Source organism: Triturus cristatus, chromosome 3_1 (genome assembly GCF_964204655.1).
Source record: "Triturus cristatus chromosome 3_1, aTriCri1.1, whole genome shotgun sequence".
Taxonomy (NCBI): domain Eukaryota; kingdom Metazoa; phylum Chordata; class Amphibia; order Caudata; family Salamandridae; genus Triturus; species Triturus cristatus.
Genome location: NC_140583.1, coordinates 378,664,340 through 378,682,943, shown reverse-complemented (window position 1 = coordinate 378,682,943; position 18,604 = coordinate 378,664,340). Strand labels below are relative to the sequence as shown.

The 18,604-nt window shown below is 43.3% G+C and overlaps 1 protein-coding gene across 1 annotated transcript in view; it reads left to right on the top strand.

The window, feature by feature from the left end:
• UNC13C (unc-13 homolog C) overlaps positions 1-18,604 on the top strand; it is a 1,458,878-nt gene that overhangs the window by 589,060 nt on the left and 851,214 nt on the right. The window contains exon 9 of the mRNA XM_085644160.1: positions 9,097-9,324. Coding sequence (XP_085500286.1) covers positions 9,097-9,324 — 228 coding nt within the window. The remainder of the gene's footprint in view (positions 1-9,096; positions 9,325-18,604) is intronic.

Genomic DNA, 18,604 nt, shown 5'->3' with positions numbered 1-18,604 from the left:
ATACATTGGTTGGTTAAATAGTGTCACATGACATCCTAGTACAGGAAGTGGTGTACGAGGAAAACAAGACAGCCATGTTGGAATGCGCAAATAACACCAAAATGCTGTTGAAAATCAATCAGTAGGTAGTGAATCAAACCATCATGCACGGTACAACAGATAATCATGTAATTCAAACATAATGCTTCAAGTATGTCAAGGATTTTCAAGTGCGCGAAGGAATTGGCCAATGCATGTGGGAACTGGTATTGTGACAACGAGTTGTCGGCAGAGATGTCAGATGCGATATACAGTGTGATCGCATGTGTGTCACTGAAATGCTCCCCCAGTGACCAAAATGATGCCTGCCTGGTATGAGAAAAGCACAGCGACAAGTGTCCTGTTGTGGTCTCATCAGAGAAGCCAAGGCAGGGAAGGGGGAAAAGATTTGGTTGGCACCAGAAAGTGTCAATCCTAATGTGTGTGTGAAAGGGTGACGTCAGTGGCTGGGAGAATTCCCTCAGGTTGAATTGGCAATCACGGGGAAGTGCCCGGGAATGTAACAGGAGGGTCGTGGGCAAGTGCCCATGAAGTGACAACTTTCGTCCACCGACGTGCATGATGTCCAAAATAAATGTCACTCAACATGGCTAAATCAAAGATGGCGAAGCCCCACCACAATTCTTGTGAATGTCAAAACCAGGTGACAATACCAACCAGCCAAAGTGAAAAACGAAGAAAAAGTTAGGCGACCTGTGCTTGTGGTGTCAAGTGCAGTCTGGTGTAGTGGGTCCCTTCCTTGCCTCCTAAAAAACAGAAAGAAAAAATATTCAAATTAAAAACAGGACCCCCAACACAGTAGGGATCGAGTACATGTTAAAGATCATATATGTCACACAACTACTAAGGAGAGAGAAACAAAGGAAATGAAAGGGGAACAAAGAAAAATCTGAAAGTTGAAACAGAGGGCAACAAAGGCATAAAAAGGTTGGCTTCAGAGGGTCGCTAAGATGTTTTCAGGTGAATGGCTAGTTCTTCGTGAATGGCTTCGTTCTTCCGGCACCTTGGTCTGGAAATCAACTATGTATGAAGACCCTTTCTGTCTCAGTCTAAGTGTTCTGTCTCCACCCCTGGAGTTTCTGTTAATCTGTTCCAGTATGCAGTAGCTGAGAACAGAGGAGTCTCAGTAGTGTTTGGCTTGAAAATGTCTAGCTATCGGGTATTTGGGGTCCTTGTTGGTTATGGCTCGCATATGCTCAAGTAGTACCATTGTTTGCACTGACACATGATGCCATAAACCACAAAAGTGGTACTGCACGTGACAAATTGTGTAATGGCTTTTTTGTGTAAGCCTATATTGACTTCTTTGCAAAATGTGCTGTTCATGCACGCTTTACAATGTCCACAGGGAAAAAATCCCTGTAGATTGTGGTCCCTCTTGATGGTATGCCTTGTGATGTCACTGTGCACGAGAAAGTCCCTCATATTCCTGCTTCTCCTGAATGTGATGCTGGGTCTCTCTTGTATTGTCTCACCTATGGTGTTGTCATTCCTAAGTGTATTCCAATTGTTGGCGATAATGCGTCTGATGTCATTGGTGTTAGAGTGGTATGTGAGTATAATCCTGGTATCACTCTCTTCAATAGTGTAAGCGGGGCGTGTTTTGTCTGCTAGCGTGTCCATTCTGTTAACACCTTCTGCCTTCTCTTTCGCCTTCCTGAGAACCCAGTTGGGGTAACCGCTCTCTTGGAATCTCTGCATCATGGTGGTACTATCTTGTCTGAAACACTCCTCTGTGTTACAATTCATTTTTGCCCTCAGCAGCTCCCCGTACGGAATGCTCCATTTAAGGGTTTCTGAATGACTGCTGAGGGCATGGAGGATGCTGTTGCCTGCTTTTGCCCTACGGAACAGAGTGGTGTGAATGGCATTGTTTCTGATCTCGAGTTTGACATTGTGTTATTCAGCTTGTTTGTTGTCTATGTTGCCTGAGAGGATGATGTTCCGGTCGTTGGAATTCAATCTATTGATGAAATCTCTGGCTTCAGGCTCTGAACCTCTCCAAACGATGAACAGGTTGTCAATGTAGCAAAGCCACAAAACCACTCGTCCAAAGTCCAGAGAGAATTTAGGATCCTGAAGGATCGCTTCTTCCCACAGTCCCATAAAGAGATCCGCGAAACTGAGAGCAAAACATGATCCCATCGCAGTACCGGTGGTCTGAATGTACAACTTACCATCAAAGAGGAAGATATTGTTCGTCAGACAGAACTTCGTCATATCGAGGATCATGTTACTGTGCTTCCAGTATCTCACCAACCTCCTCTTGAGAAAGTGTCTACATGATGCCAGTCCCTGTTGATGGTCAATAATGGTGTATAGGGAGTGTACATCAAGTATGATGAACAAAAATTCATCACACCACTCAATGTCTTGTATTTTGACAAGGAAGTCCTTGGTGTCACGGATGTAGCTCAGGAGCTTGATGACAAATTCCCTCAGGAAATGGTCAATCTATTTCGACAGGTGTTCTGTCACACTGCCCCTGAACAAGACGATAGGCCTGCCAGGGGAGTTGTTGGGGACTTTGTGCACTTTCAGTAGAAGGTATAGCACAGGAAGAATGGGATAATCCCTCTTAAAATAGCAATACTCATCCCATGTTAGACTACCCTTGTCATCCGCCAGCTCCTTGAGTGCTCTTCTCTGATTAAAGGTGAGGTTGTTAGATTGGCCTTGTTTCTTGTGTCTCTTGTGTCTCTACTCTGTAAGTGCTTTTGTGACATTTTCGTGGAATGTGTCAATCCCATCGTGAGGTAGACTAGGAAGGAAAGTTGAACGTGGTTTGAAGTGAGTATTAGCAGATGTGTCATAGGTGGTTCCTAAGTCAGTAAGGATTTGTGTCCCACTGACTCCCGTGGTCTCACCTTCAGTCTCTTCACGGAGTTCTAACATTGTGGCTAGAGTATCAATATCTCCTATGGTCAAATCATCGGCTGTGTATGGTTGCCTGTTGAGTGTGTGTCTATCGGTGTCGAGTCTCTTCAATCTGTGCCACTTTCTAAGTTTGAGTTGTCTGACAAACTTGAAGAGATCTATCCTAGTGCCCGTGTAGTTAAAAGTAGATGAGGGACAGAAGGAAAGTCCTAGACACAGAGTCTGTTTCTCTATGTCCTTGAGTGGTCTTTTGGAAACGTTGATTATAGTTTTATTAACCATGTTCATATCCATCATTGGTTCTTTCCGGCACGGGTCCTGTTGCTTCCCATCCCGCCATGTCCCATGCCTCTTCTGCCAGCATTGTTTGATCCGTCCCCTCCTGTTTCCTCTTTATCTCGGCCTCTGCCATGACCCCGTCCCTGGCCTCTCTGTTTCGGTACTGGGGTGTCCCTTGTCGTTACACGACCCCTGCACACATGTCTGTATTTGTCTAAAAAATTAGACGGTCTGGCTGGTTGGTCGTTTCCAGCTCCAGTGTTGGTTGTCACATCTGACTTGCTGCCACTTGTCACTGAGATGTCTGAAAGGGAACTTGCTGAAGTTTCATTAAATGCGGGTTGTGGGTTGGTACTAGTGGCATAAAGATGGTCATACTTTTTGCTAAACGTTAGCATTCTCCCGCTTTCATAGTCCGCATAGTCTCTATTAAGCTTCCTTTGCTTTCTCGCCTTGATGTCATCTTCATGTTTCTTCATGCGATCTTTGATTGTCTATATCACCTTGTTGAGCGCTGTTACTTTCATGTTGTTCGTGAGATCTTCCATTAGCTCTTTGATTTGCAGCAGGGTCGCATCACTGTCGATCCACGCATACTTGATAAGTGCTGAATTCTGGGACCATTCTTTCAACATTCTCAGATTGGGAAATTCATATGATGGTGCCGTGAATACTCTGGCTTGGTCCAAGTAGTGCTGGAGAGAAGTGGCTTCCCACCATTTAGATGTTTCACTGCGCTTCAATTTTTCAAACTTTTTAAGTTTGGTCTGATTGGGTTGCGCCAAACCTGTAGTATCCTCTTTGTTGGGTGTAGACCCCACTGTCCTTTTGAACATGATGAGAGCAGCAGCTCTCCGTTCTGATTCTTCCTCCATAGAGCACTGCACGCTTTGCTGCTGTGATAGAAAAGTATGTTCGTCCGTACCCTATGTCCCCCTGCTCAATTGCAGGTTCCTCTTGCCACTGTAGAACTGCCTCGCTACCAATGCGGGCAGATGTGGTTTCACTGTGGGTCAGAAATCAGGGGAGCAATGTCGTATATACCTGGTGTGGTATACGTGTGGTGTACAACTAAAGGTGAGCCCTCGAGCTTCAGTGGTGTGCGGTGCGGGGTCAGAGCACTGCCGCTATGCCGCTGCCTCAGGGAGCAGGAGATTGCCTCCACCCGCCGGTGTAGTATCCTCCCACCCCACCCTGAGGATGGACAATGCAAGCACTCACTCACCTCCGCCGCTGACACCTCAACCTTTGATGCTCTCCTTCCTGTCTCTTTCTGGCTCCTGAACTCGAAACTGGCCGGTCAGTGCGTGGTCCTCAATCCAAATCCAAATACAAACAGCTCCTTCGGGTACCACTGAGACCCATGAGAGGTGGCGCACACGCCGGTAGAGCAATCCGGCAAAAATGTCCAACTACACAACTCCAGATTAAGTGTGCTCTTAGGAAAAAGGTGGCCGGAGGGTGCGACACCACCTCCCACCACTGTTAAGGTGGCCAAAAACCTAGGAGTGCAATTCGACACCGCTCTCTCCTTCCAGCCATACAGATTGACAGTGTCTGGGACCTGCTTCAATGTCATCAAGTCTTTAAAAGTCTTTAAAAAATGTTTTTGACTTTACCCCCCTCACTGCAAGGAAAACAGTTGCGGTAGCACTGATCCTCTCGTGCCTAGACTACTGCAACAGCCTCCTGGCGGGAGCCAATAAACAAACACTAAAAAGACTACAAGTGGTGCAACACGCTCCAGCCCGCTTAGTCCTGAAGTTATCACGTAGGTCCTCCAGATCCGCAGCTCTAAAAACCCTGCACTGGCTTCCACTGCATAAGAGAATCCTATTTAAGATTCTCTTAATCACTTTCAGAGCTTCTCTCTAAAAGTGTACCTCTCTGGCAGGTTCACCCCATATACCACAACCAGGACCCTTAGGTCATAATCATCAGCAAAATTCCTAAAGCCCCCCTGCTTTAGGTATAAAAAATAGAGAGGAAAAACAGTAGCAGCCATGGGAACAAAAGCCTGTAACCTTTTGCCAACTCACCTGAGAATGTAAAAAACAGAGACACAGTTTAGGAAGGCACTGCAAACTTGGATCTTTGGATATCCTGACGATTTCTACCTATCCCTCATATAGGGCCCCCGTGGCTTCCTCTCAACCTTCCTCCGACTAGCGCCAGGATGCTGCATTCGGAGTGTAAGCCTGCGCTCTATAAATACAACAATCAAATCAAATCAATGATACTCCACTCTACACTATTCAACTGTATGCCACTCCACTGTACACTACTCCACTCTATGCCACTCCACTGTACTCCACTCCACAACACTCCACTCTGTTCTATTCCACTATATGAAACCATGTTATGCCACTCTACTATGTGCCACTCCACTATTCTACCACGCCAGTCATTGCCACTCAATTATATGCCACTCCACTATACGCCAGGGCACTGCCACTTCACTGTGCGCTATTCCACTCCACGCTATATTATTCCCCTCTACCCCACTCCACTCTACCCAACTCCACTCTACTCTACTCCACTCGACCCCACTCCACTCTATCCCACTCCCATGTACACTATACCACTCTACGCCAATCCCCTTTACTGTATTCCATTGTATGCAACTCTAGTCTACGCAGTGGCACTCTATGCTATTCCACTGAACCTCATTCCACTACATCCTATTCCAGTCTACCCCACTCCACTGTACGCCATTCCAGTCGATAACTGTCCAATGTATGCTTCTCCATTCTATGCCATTCCACTCTTCGGTACTCCACTCAATGCCATTCCACTTCATGTTATTCCACCATATACTTCACTCGACACCATTCCACTCTATGCTATTCTACTGTGTCAGCTCCACTATACAGTACTCCACTCTACGTCACTCCAGCATACACCACTCCACTTTACGCTAGTCCATTGGTTGCCACTCTATTCTCCGGCACCCCTCTCTACACTTTTCCACTGTATGCCACTCTATGTTACGCCACTGCATTGTACGCCACTCCACTGTACTCTAGTCCACTGTAAGGCACCTCACTTTAGGTAACTCCACTCTACATCACTGCGTGCCACGACTCTCTACATCACAGCACTCTCCGCCATGACATTATATGCCATAATACTCTATGAAACGACACTCGATGACACAACTCTGTACGTCACCGCACTCTACTCAAATCCTGGCCACTTGAATCTACTCTACTTAATTAACCTCTAATTGTCTATACACCCCTCCAATCTATTGCACCCTATGCTACTCTTCTGTACAATACTGTACTCCAGTTTGTCACTGTACAACACTGTAGTCTACAGTATGCCAATCTACAAAACAATCTTCTACTCTATGACACTCTACGCAACTCTTTCTATGCAACTCCAGCAACATTTACTCCAGCTTACTGTATACAATATTACTTCACACTATTCCACTGCACTCGACTCTACTTCAAGTATTACATCTAAGCCACACAACAACACTGTATGGAACTCAACTCTGCAACACTCTATGCCACTCCACCTGTACCACAATCTACTCTACTCTACCTCACCCTATTCTACAACACTGTACTCCAGTCAATGCCACTCCAGTATATGCCACTCCACAACAGTTTCCCATGCTCTATGACATAGCACATGCCTCTCCGCTCTGACACCTTACTTCAGTCTATATTATGCCACTATACTGTACTCCACTCCACAGCACTGTACTATATGAGCTGCCATTCCAATATATAACACTTTTCTCTACTGTGCCACTACACTCTACTCACTGGACAACAGTTTACCCCACTGTATGCTACTGTACAACACTCCACACTGCCCCACTCTGTGACTCTCTACTCTGTAGAAGACCACTCTACAACAGTTTACTACACACTATGTCACTGAATGATGCTCCACTACACTGTATGTCCATACACCCCACTGTACAACACTCTACTCCACACTGGCACTGTAAAACACTTTACTCAACTATATGCCAATCTACAACCCATAACACTCCAATATATTACAGTTTACTCCACTCTATCGTACGTGGCCCCACTCCACTTTACTCCCCTGTACAATACTTTACCCAACTCTAAACCACTGTTCTACACTACCACTCTATGCCACTCCACTGAAGAAGACCCTACTATGTTGTATGCAACTTCACTCTACAATGCGCTACAGCATTTTATGCAACTATATGACACTCTACTCCACTTTACGCCCATGCAATCTACACCACTATGCTACACTGCATGACACTCTAGCACATGTCCCTCCTCTCTTCTCAATGTCACGCCACTCTGCTATATGACACAGCATTCCACTCGGACACACTCCTTTACTGTATGACACTGTAACAGAGTCCACTGTACAAAACACCACTCTACAACACTCCACTCTATGATTCTACATTGTATGGAATATCTGCCACTCTACTGGACACTACACTCCACAACACTCATCTATGAAACCTTACTTCACTATACTTTACTGTATGCAACTACATTGTACAACACTCTTCTTCACTCTATGCCACTGTACTTTAGTGTACTATCAACGTCACTGGATGACACTGCAGTCAACGATACTCCCCTATACTTCACTCAAATACACTGTACGACACGCCACTCCACAATACTCCACTCCACTATACGACACACCACTCCACTGTATAACAGTTTACTCCAGTATACGCTATACCACTCCACTCCACTCCATTCTATTGCACTCTACAACAGCACTATCCAACACTACACTGTACAACACTGTCCTCCACTATACTATAAGAATCTCCACTTAATATTCAACAGAATGACACTCAACACTACGATTTAAGAAAAATTGAAATTAAAAAATAATAACCATTTCAATTCAATTTAAAAAAACAAAGGTTAAGTATGCGTTATAGTTTGAAAACCTTTAATTTTTTTGTTCTTACAAGCCAAACCTAAACTATGCAAACAATAGAAATTCTGAAGTTATAGATATACATTGCATTTCTAATTTATGCATCACCTTCAATTTACTATAAATCTTACACCTCTGTGCAGACTTGTCCCCTCTCTCGCCACACTACATTAACTCTAACTTGCCACTCTACCATTAAGTGTGTTCTCAGAAATGTTCATTCAAGATGTTGTGTTGTTATGTCAATACTATTTTTTCACATGCTATAAGTTATGCAATATGCAAGGGTATGATCAGTGCATGGAGAAGGGGCAAGTTATAATTAATTTAGTGTAGTGAGTAAGTGGACAAGACTGTGTACAGGGGTGCATGACTTTCAGTAAATTGAAGGTTACACCTAAATTAAACATTTATGTTAGAAATGTAGAATTTCTAATGCTTATATGGTTTAAGATGGGGTTGTACAGAAAGAATAAATAAAGGTTTCCTAATTATAAGTAATCATTAACCTTTATTTTTTTTAATTGAATAGATATACACACACACAAACAAGTTACTCATACAAGTATAGTACCTGTTTTCATGCTTGTGACCTCAAAGGGTCCACCATTCTTAAATGTAACCTGCCTCATTCCTTTGAGCCTGCATTAACATCCAAACCATGAAGTCTGAAGCTGTATGGTACTGTTCAACTCTATCAAAAAATTAATGTTGCAATTGAATACAGATTTTAATAGGCGTTTTTCACTCCCCTTTAGCTGTGGTTGTCTTCTACCCCTATTCATGTCACTTACACTCACATTAGTACTTTGTGTTTGCAGCATCACATCCATATCTATATAGCATCTCCAGCACAGATCTGTTCCTTGACTATATTTTACTTGTAATGTTTATCCACCATAACCCTGCCTCATTGCATAGGCAGTGAAATGATTATTGTTTAATCAATAAAGAAATGCCAGTAAATTATATGTTTGTTGCTTATTCTTGCAGGAGCTGCAGAAAAGAGTTCTAAACATGGTGCGGAAGACAAAACGTTAAATATAATTACCTCAATGAAGGAAAGAATGAAAATAAGAGAGACAAATAGACCTGAAGTTTTTGAGCTCATCCAAGAAATGTTCCACATTTCTAAAGAAGACTTTGTACATTCCACAAAGGCAGCCAAGCAAAGTGTGTTGGATGGCACCTCCAAGTGGTCAGCTAAAATAAATATCACTGGTAAGATATGCTGATTATTTAATTTTGGCAATCTGTTGTGTGTCATCAAAGTGGTTTCAGAATAGTAAGTGCTATAACCTTTTATAATAACAATAAATAATTATTTTCCTCTGACCCCCCAAAAAATCATAAATTGATTGTGATATTTAAGTCACCCCTAGCTATTAATTGTGCATCATAACCAACGGGTCAAGGGGCTTAAAACATGATATTGCTAATTTTATCATTCAGGGTAGTCTTGCGTGTTTTGCTTTGGAAGGGTTTTTTACACTCAAAAATAGTCGGCGGTTGAGAGTCTCATATTTGTTCAAAGTATGGTCAGTGTTTACATGGAAGGCCTTTAGTAAACACATGACATTGTGACAATGGACCTGAATTTCTTGAAAACTCTAGAAATTATTAACAAGGACCTTCTAAAGTTGTTGATTCCTAGTCTTGCTGTGGTGAGTTTTGAACCCAGCAAAGTGATGACAGACACTACAGCAATCAACTAAACAATTTGGAACAACAGAGAGACTCTCAACCATCCAATAGTAGAATCATTCCTTCAACCCTATGACTATTATGGCCTGTTTATGACCTCCAGTCCAATACAAACACTGTAATATTCCTGTAATTGTGTCTTTTCAGTAGGAAATGAGATCATTAAGAGGCAGTCAATATCCCACAGACAAGCACATCTGATTGTAGGTTTAAACTAAACATTCTCATCTTACATGTGACATAGCAGGTATGACTTATCCTTTTTTAGTGGCAGGACACCTTGGATTACACAGCACTTTAAAGTATATATATCACATAACACAACATAACCTAGCCACACTGTTAAAAGAAAACAAAAACAGACCACAATACATCTCCTTTTTTGGCAAAATGAACAGCTACCGCACTACAAAACACAATAATGTGAAAATTATCGATGACTAGGAATAATGGTTGCTTTTGTTTTATAGAAAAAGTAGTCATAGTAATTATTAAAGACTTATTCAGACCTTAGTCTTTCAAGCCAATAAATGCAACATACCACACCAGTACTTAAAATAAGCTATTCAACAGAGTTCTGGAGTTTGCGGAGCAGGGACTTGTTGATGCCAGCGTAGAGGGCATTTTTGTAGTCCAGTCTGCTGGTTATGAGTGCGTGGGTGACTGTCTTCCTTGACTCGGGGGGGATCCATTTGAAGGTCTTCCGGAGGATGCAGAGGGTGTTGAAGCAGCTGGAGGCGACGGCGTTCACCTGTTTGTTCATGGAGAGGGATGCGTTGAATTAAACTTCATCCCCAAATTCTTGTATGATGTAACTACCTTCATTGGTTTATCTCCTAGAATATCATTTTATGGCTCAGCTTTTTTACCAAATATAACTATTGTTGTCTTGTCCATATTAATAGTGAGGTCATTTATCATTTGAAGACCCACTTGAGTCAAGTCCATAATAGCCAGATCAATCACATATAATAGACATGCACTATGTTTTCCCCCGATTTTAAGTGAAAACACCTTTGTTTCAAACACAAAACTGAGGCAGATCCTCAAGATAGAACAAGAATTGCAAGGGGGCCAAAACACACCCATCCCTAGCCATTACCAAGAGTAATTTTCCTCAAAAGAGATCCCCTAAAATCTAGCTCCACCTGTGCCCAGTTATCCTTGTGCAGTTCTTCAAGGATCATTTAAAAGCTATTTGGAATCCCCATATTCCTCAGTTTGAGCCACAAACATTTCCTATTGACTAGGTTGAAGCCTGAACAGAAATCAACAAAGCAACAAAATGAATTTCCAGGTGGCTCTGACACCTTCTGACCCATAACCAACAGGCTAAAACAGTGATCAATTGTTGAATGACCCTTCTTAAAACCTCCTTATTCAATGGGTACCAGTCTATTAGACTTTACCCACTCCTTCAAGAGCAATCAAATCGCCTTTGAATATAACTTGAACCCAACATCCATTAAACTTATCAAGCGAGTGTTTTGAGGGTCCGATTGGTCCTCTTTCTTTAATATTGGTTTTATTATGGCTCCTTTCCAGCTATCCCAGAAGGTTCCTGATTTTGTTATAGAAATACAAACATTTGAGAAGAAGCTAGTCCACCATCTGTGCTTAGATTTTAAGTTGATTACAGGTAAGTTATCAGGCCCGCTGCTTTTGTTCATTTAAAAGATACAATTATTTTATTTAGGGACTCCTTATTTAAGAGCTTACAGAACTCCTCTGTCCAGTGCCCTCTGTTTTCCTCCCCCTGGCCTCATAGATATTGTTTCAGTAGGATACCCACACACTGTCTAGACTGTGCAGTTCATTGTTTCCATTTCCTTCATACAAGCCTTCTCAACTAGCATCCAAATCCTTCTAATATATTTTACAAGTAAGGCATTTACCATTTCTTCCCAGGTTAGCTGTTTAATAATCAGAATTGTTAGTCTTAGCCAAGCCCATCTGTTCCCTTTAAACTTTTGTATATACTTCTCTCCTTACTGATCCTAATGGCAACTCTTTCCTACCTCTCATTTTCCTCAGCATTTTTTATCAACTCTTGGCTTTGGCCAGCAAACCAAGGCTGTTTATTTGTGCTGTCATCAGAAATGTAATATAATTATTGATTATGGAAAGCACTGTATCCAGAAATTCCCTGAAAAGTGCAGGAGTGTCCTTTGCGAAACCCCACCTGCTGCAGCTATCACAACCTGGTAGCTCCCAGAGGCTAGAGAGTTGAAGTGGCCATAACACCTGCACGTGGGTGGAGATGGAATAGCTACTGAGAATGTTTTGCTCTAGCTGTGGTTTAAATTCAGCTATTAAATCTAACTGCATTACTTAACATGCACTTGTCAAACATTTCCTCCTCTGTCTGGTCAAAAATTGTGACTCTCACTCCAAGTATGCACGTCTGTCTCCTCTTCCTTCTCTGCAAAGTTATCCATTTTGTGTTTTTTTCTGTCTTGCTCTGGTTCAAAGGGTTTTGAGGAAAAATTAGTACCAGTCCTCCAAAATCAGTGTTGGTGGACAACCACCAGCTCAATTTAATCACTGCCCAGCCATCAGTGGAAGGACATACGTGATGTTAATAGCTAACCTGTGTACAATAGCCCCTCACAGGTGATAGGCCGCTATAAAAATCATCATGACATAACCTAACAATAGATATTTGCACTAATTGTATAGACCATTACAATCAAATCAAAAATAAAAAATTGAATCAAAAAGTTCTGCCAACTGTAGATTCAACCTGCTAATGGTGGACGACCTGAAGAAAACATTTGCAGTACCTCTAGCCTGCCTCATCTTTGCAACTTCCAATAAACTCTGCTAATATCCTGTCTCTGAGAGAGGAAATGCATGGCAGTCTACCAAAGAACGTGTAGCTTTTGGAACTTTATTGATTATGCTGCCAAGAAAATAAATTGTTCATTCCTTTAAAACTACAAAGGTAGTTGTGTATTACACATGTACGTGTGGACGATCATTTATCATATTAACAAATGAAAAATAAGGTTTGTGTGGGTTTCACCAAGAAATAGAAGTGCATATTTCACCTGAACCTTTTTTATTTCCCTATGGGTAAAGATCTTGAATAATAGGGCCGTTGAAGTTTTCTTTTAGGTTTATATCGAATGTAACAGACATTAATCATTTCTAATTATTGTGATGCAGTCTTTTTAATGAGGTGAGTGCTCGGCTCTTTGTTTTGTTTTTAACTGTTTTATATTGATTTTGAAAAAACAAGGAAAAAAGCAGGGCAAGTGATCTGATGCACATATACTTAGTTATCTAGCAATTAAAATAGGTTAAGCAAGTCAGTGTCAGACAACTGTACAAGCATTCTAGACAAAGAACAAGTTATGAACAGGGGCCATCTCTGGGTCTCCGGATGTCAACCATAGATGGCCTGAAGCACAAGGAACCCGAATTAGGAAGTACCTCACACTAGGGGGACTCTCCCATAGACATAGTCAATCTATATGAGGTAACTGCCACAACCGTGGCCTTCCCACCATAATCACTCCGTTGCTTCAGAGCTGCTATCGGAACTTGGCCCATGATTCATTTGAAACTTAAGACGCAGCTGTGGCCATAACAATATCTCATCAGCTGCTCCCCATCTGTGCGTGACACTCTCATATGTTCCTCTTCTGCCTCTCCCCACTCTAGTAAGTCCAGTGATCCAGAGTCCGAGCTCTCCCCCCAGACACCAGAAGGGCTCTCAGCACCTCAACAACAGAAGGACCAGCTGAGCTAGTTTGCAAGGGATTTTGCGAACCTTCGGATGAGTCATCACACCCAGCAAACATTCCAAGGATGTCCGGTGAATCCCTAAGCCAGTGGCACTCTCCATGCATCGTAGGACCTGCCCTAGTAAGCCGGGACTTGAACAGATTCCCAGGCTAGAAACGCCCCAAACACACCACACCTAGTGCATTTTGTCTCCGTGGCGGGGTCCATTGTTTTGAACGTGTATGGAGATATTTAAGTGCGGTGCAGAAAGTGAAAACACAGTAATTTAAATCTTTTATTACACAAAACCTTGCTCACCAGGTTCAATTCCCTCTCCCAATCTGAGTCTGTAATGGGCATACCTAGTGCCCTTTCCCACGCCACACGAGCCTCACATTGTGCACCATATCTCCCCTAAGTGCTCTAAAAGAAGAGGGTAATTGTGTGCCCCCTTACCCCCTCTCCCCCTAGAAGCCAGCCCATCAAGCACCCTGGAGGGCCATGGTATGGCCGGAAAGTTTGTCTTGAGACACTCTCCAATTTAGCATAGTGGAGACAGTGTGATGGCCGGACATCAAATGTGGCCTGAGCCTTTTTTGAAATGTAATAAACATTTCTACCGGGGTTATGTCACCTGCGACCAGACAGCCCCCGTGCACCACTGCTCCATTGACATGTCTGAATCTATGCTCTCAAAGGGTGCTAAGTCTCACAACCGCTGCTCCCTGCTGAAGGGAGTCCTGTGGAGTATTTTATTCACTGCCCTTTCCCAGATTTCTGCAGTGATTTTAATTACATAAGGGATCGGAGTGTCGGACCTGCCCTCACTTAGCAGCAGCTGCAGCAACAAGAGACCTAACCCTGCAAGTTGGTTTTCCCAGTTATCAGATTCTGTCAACCAGCAGGTACCATGCAGCAGGTGTGCAGCGTAATATTAGCAATGCATACCTGGGATGGCTAGTCCACCCTCGTCCAAGTCGCACTTGAGGGATGTCAGGGCCACTCTACTGCGCTGGCTAGCCCATATCAGGAAAACCAACAGTCCACCCACCCTGCAGAAAAAGCTTTCTCAGAGCAGGAGGAATTAATTGTGGACAGGGTAAAGACACCTCGGGAGAATCACCATTTTTGTGATGGCTGACTGCCCCATTACCGATAGGGGAAGACTGTTCCAGAATTGGATAGAGTTCACAAGATCTGTCAAGACCTTTTCTATATTTTTGTGCTGGTGTTGCTCCTCAGTGTGTGTGACTCATATTCCCAAATACCGGAACCCCTTCAGTTACCAATGGGGACCCAAAGTCAACAATTGCCCCAGATTCTTACCTATCAGTTCTCCCAGGGGGAACAGCAACTCCTTCCGAGCATTGACCCTCAAGCTCAAAGTTTCCCCAAAGGATCTCAGTAGTTGTAAAAGTAGTGGGACTGACTCATCTGGGAAGTGTATTTGCACCAACGCATCAGCCGCATATGTAAGAGATTACATGTGTCCTGTCTCCCACCTTAATTCCCCAATGTTCCTTCTCTCTGCAGTGACAGCTTGAGTGGCTCGATTGCCTGCGCAAATACCAAGGACGAAAGAGGGCAACCCCTGCCAAGTGCCTCTACCCACCTTCCATGAATCTGAATGTTCATGCCCCACCCGCATCCAAATAGAAGGTGTAGGAGGCGGATCCATGCACACAAATTAGGACCAAACCCCATTCCCCTTAGCACTGCCATTAAATAACCCCACTCCACTGCATCAAATGCCTTTTCTAGGTCGAGGGAAACCAAAGCCATCTCCCCCTCCCCGTCCAAGGCACTATGCAACACATGGGCTGACCTTCGTATATTGTAAGTTGTGCTGTGGACCAACATGAATCCACACTGGTCCTCATGCAACAATTCACCATCAACTTCTGCAGCCTGTTTGCTAATGCTTGGCTTTTTGTTAAACTGGAGCAGTGTTGGGGCATTCCTGATAAATATGGGGATATTGTCCCAGATCCTTGGTGCAGAGTGCTTTGCCGATTAGCGCCTACACACCTTTTGCGTATTATTATTATTAGCATTTTAGAGCACTTCATACATCCTTTTTCATTTAATTTTCAAAAGGCCTGCTGCTTTTTTGGCGGGCTTTTTTTAAATTACACTTCTTAAGTATGACGGTGTCCTGGCTGTGGCAGCACTGAGACCCACTAAAGATTGTAAGTTTTTTTATTTTTGTTTTACAGAGTTTTATATAGCAAAACTTGACCCAAAGGTATCGGGTATCAGAGTGCTTTACATAGCACCAGTTGTGTTACATGAGGACACATTCATTTTTGTTAAACATGAGGAGATTAAGTGATTTGCCCCGAATCATAGGATGTTCAGCGTCATTGCCAAGACTCAAACCTAGTTGCCCAGATTCGATGTCGACCGCCCTAGCTGTTAGGCCAAATCCTCTCCCCAAGGTTGTCTGCTTGTTAAGCAGTCGGGCTGGACGTGATGACTTTGTAAAGAATGCATAAGGATTTGATAGAGTTCCATCAGGATGGGGGTGATTTTATCATATTTTTTCAAGCCCTGGATGAAAAGTGGTGTGGCATGTAGGATGCCCCTAAGAGGTGCCAGTGTGTAGTTTTGGAGGCTATGGAGCACAGTGTTACCACCAACCAGATGCAAGAGTATGAGTGTTTCAGAAGCAGTTCTGAATTCACTTAGAAATGGTTTCACTTTCTTTAGAAGTGAGAACTGATACCACGCGTCTTCGATTTTTAGGCAGTGAGTTCCTTGAGTGGGTTGTTGGTGCCCAGGGAGAATCTTTAAAGTGCTATCTGTTACCACCTGCCCTGGGGGCACGGTGCCTATTTGTGCCCAGTGACTTGGCATTGATTGATAGTTGGGGTTCAAAGCAGTTAAGGTTCATATAATTGATTCATGTTTGTAACTGTTTATTGTTTGTCATTCCTAGCAAATAACACAAATTCTCTCTTAGTTGGCTTAGGTTGATTCTCAGGTAGACACTGAAAATCCATGAGCTGTTTTATGCATAGTGTCCAAAGACCATACAAGTCATGACTAGTGCACAGGTAGTGCCAGAAATATCTTCAGGGGGTATTCTCTTATTTGCATAGAAAGGTGACCACAGGTAAATGAGGGAATCACTTTTCTGCTGCGTCCACACCCTATTACAGATGATGGCAGAGAGGCAAACAGGCCTTTAGGAGGAGCACTGATAATGCACCATAAAAGGCTGGTGCGTTGGTAGTGCACTGCTTCAGGGAAGCTATCTGGAGGTGGGAAAGCAGACATTCCCCTGCAGTCGTGGGCAGTCACTCATTGCACCTGCCTGCAGGGGAATCTTTGTCCCCTCTTTAAAGTGCTATCTGTTACCACCTGCCCTGGGGGCACGGTGCCTATTTGTGCCCAGTGCACCTTATTAAAGGTGACCAAGGCACAAACAGGGACACTGCACCCATTACATATTACTAACCAGGTCTTAATGATGAGTAGGCAGTATTTGAGGGATTGATTGTCTAAAGCAGCAAAGACCTTCAAGCAGAGCTGTGTACCATTAGCATATTGGAATAGGGTCCAAGATGGCCAACAGGCATTAGCTCCTCTGAGAGCTCCAGGGGCCAGGGATCACAATTTAAATGTAAATCCTGGTTGTGCCCTTTCAAGAAGCGGAGGATTATTTGTGTTGTAATATTGTTTTGGAGTCGGGATTTGCATGCTGACTGTAACAATTACGGACATGGCAGAAAAAAGACTCCCTTGAGACTGAGAGCTGAAATTACTGCACGGCTACAGAGCACACTTTATGAACCCGATGTGGGGCAGAGCTTTAGGGAAAAGATGGTGCTTATTTAAAGACCCTGCTATAATGCAGTGCTCTGAAGTCTGGCAGAGCTAATGCAGAGAGAACACGGCAATGAAGTTCACCTGTGGTGTTCCCCCTCACCCTCTGCACCATATCAGAGCGCTACTCACGGTGTGTGCCGTGGGGAGTGCTGAAGTTCTGTGGCTGCCCCTGTGCAACGTGGATGTCCAAAAGCATTGGGCTCCTTGACCCCGGGTCAGTTTGACGATAGTAGCTGGGTGAATTCTCCCGCAAATGAGCAACATGGGGAAAGCATATCAATATACCACCAGGCTGAATTTCATCCACTACTAACTTCACTCTCCCGATGTAGGGCACTGCAGGGACAAGAGGAAAAAAGATCAATGGTGAAGTTGAGAGAATCTGGGATCATTTTTTAACTTTTCCTTGCTTTCTTATGGCCAGCACAAAACCATTTAACCACTGTCTTCAAAATGGCCAACACCTTAACAAATGACAACAGAAAGAGGACATGTCATACCTAAGGGGGTGGCCATCTTGGAATGGTGTAATTTAAATTGCCCCTGCCTCAAAAGCATTGAGAACAATGCTAATGAAGAAAAACCTCAGAGAACGGCATATGTATTGGTTGGCTTCAATGTCACTCATTTTTGCTTGCTTCTCATTAAATGGCTTTCCTTGTGATTCATGTGCTCTGACCTGCCTGGGGAACATAGCATTTTTACCCTACTGTTGATGGCCAATCTGCAGTCTGGAAGCATGTACCTGATGTCGCTATATTGCCATCTATAGAATAAGACTCAAAACCCTAGCCTGAAGGGGACACAACAGAAGTATACATCCAAGACAGTTATATTGCCATTTACAGGAAAAGGCTCAAAACTCCTAGGGAGTAGGGGACTCTACCAAGGTAATTTGGAGACTATAGAAATTAAAAGGACAGGTGTACCACTGACCTAACTTAGCAATGATGAAGGTGTGGTCCTTTATACTAATAGAGGAAAAAACATTGTCCACATTTAATAAAGAAATGTGTCGGACCCCAATAATGCTATTGCTCTCACTCTGTCACCATCAGGAATTAACTTACTCGGAATTAACTACCCAACAAACGTATCAAAAAATGGAGCAACAAATGCAAACACAATATTCTAAGGAGCAACTTAGAAACACTTATATTGGATTCCTATTTTTTCTCCTCAAAAGGAGCCATTAAGAACAATCTTATCTTTCACATGAGATGCAAAGGAAAATGGC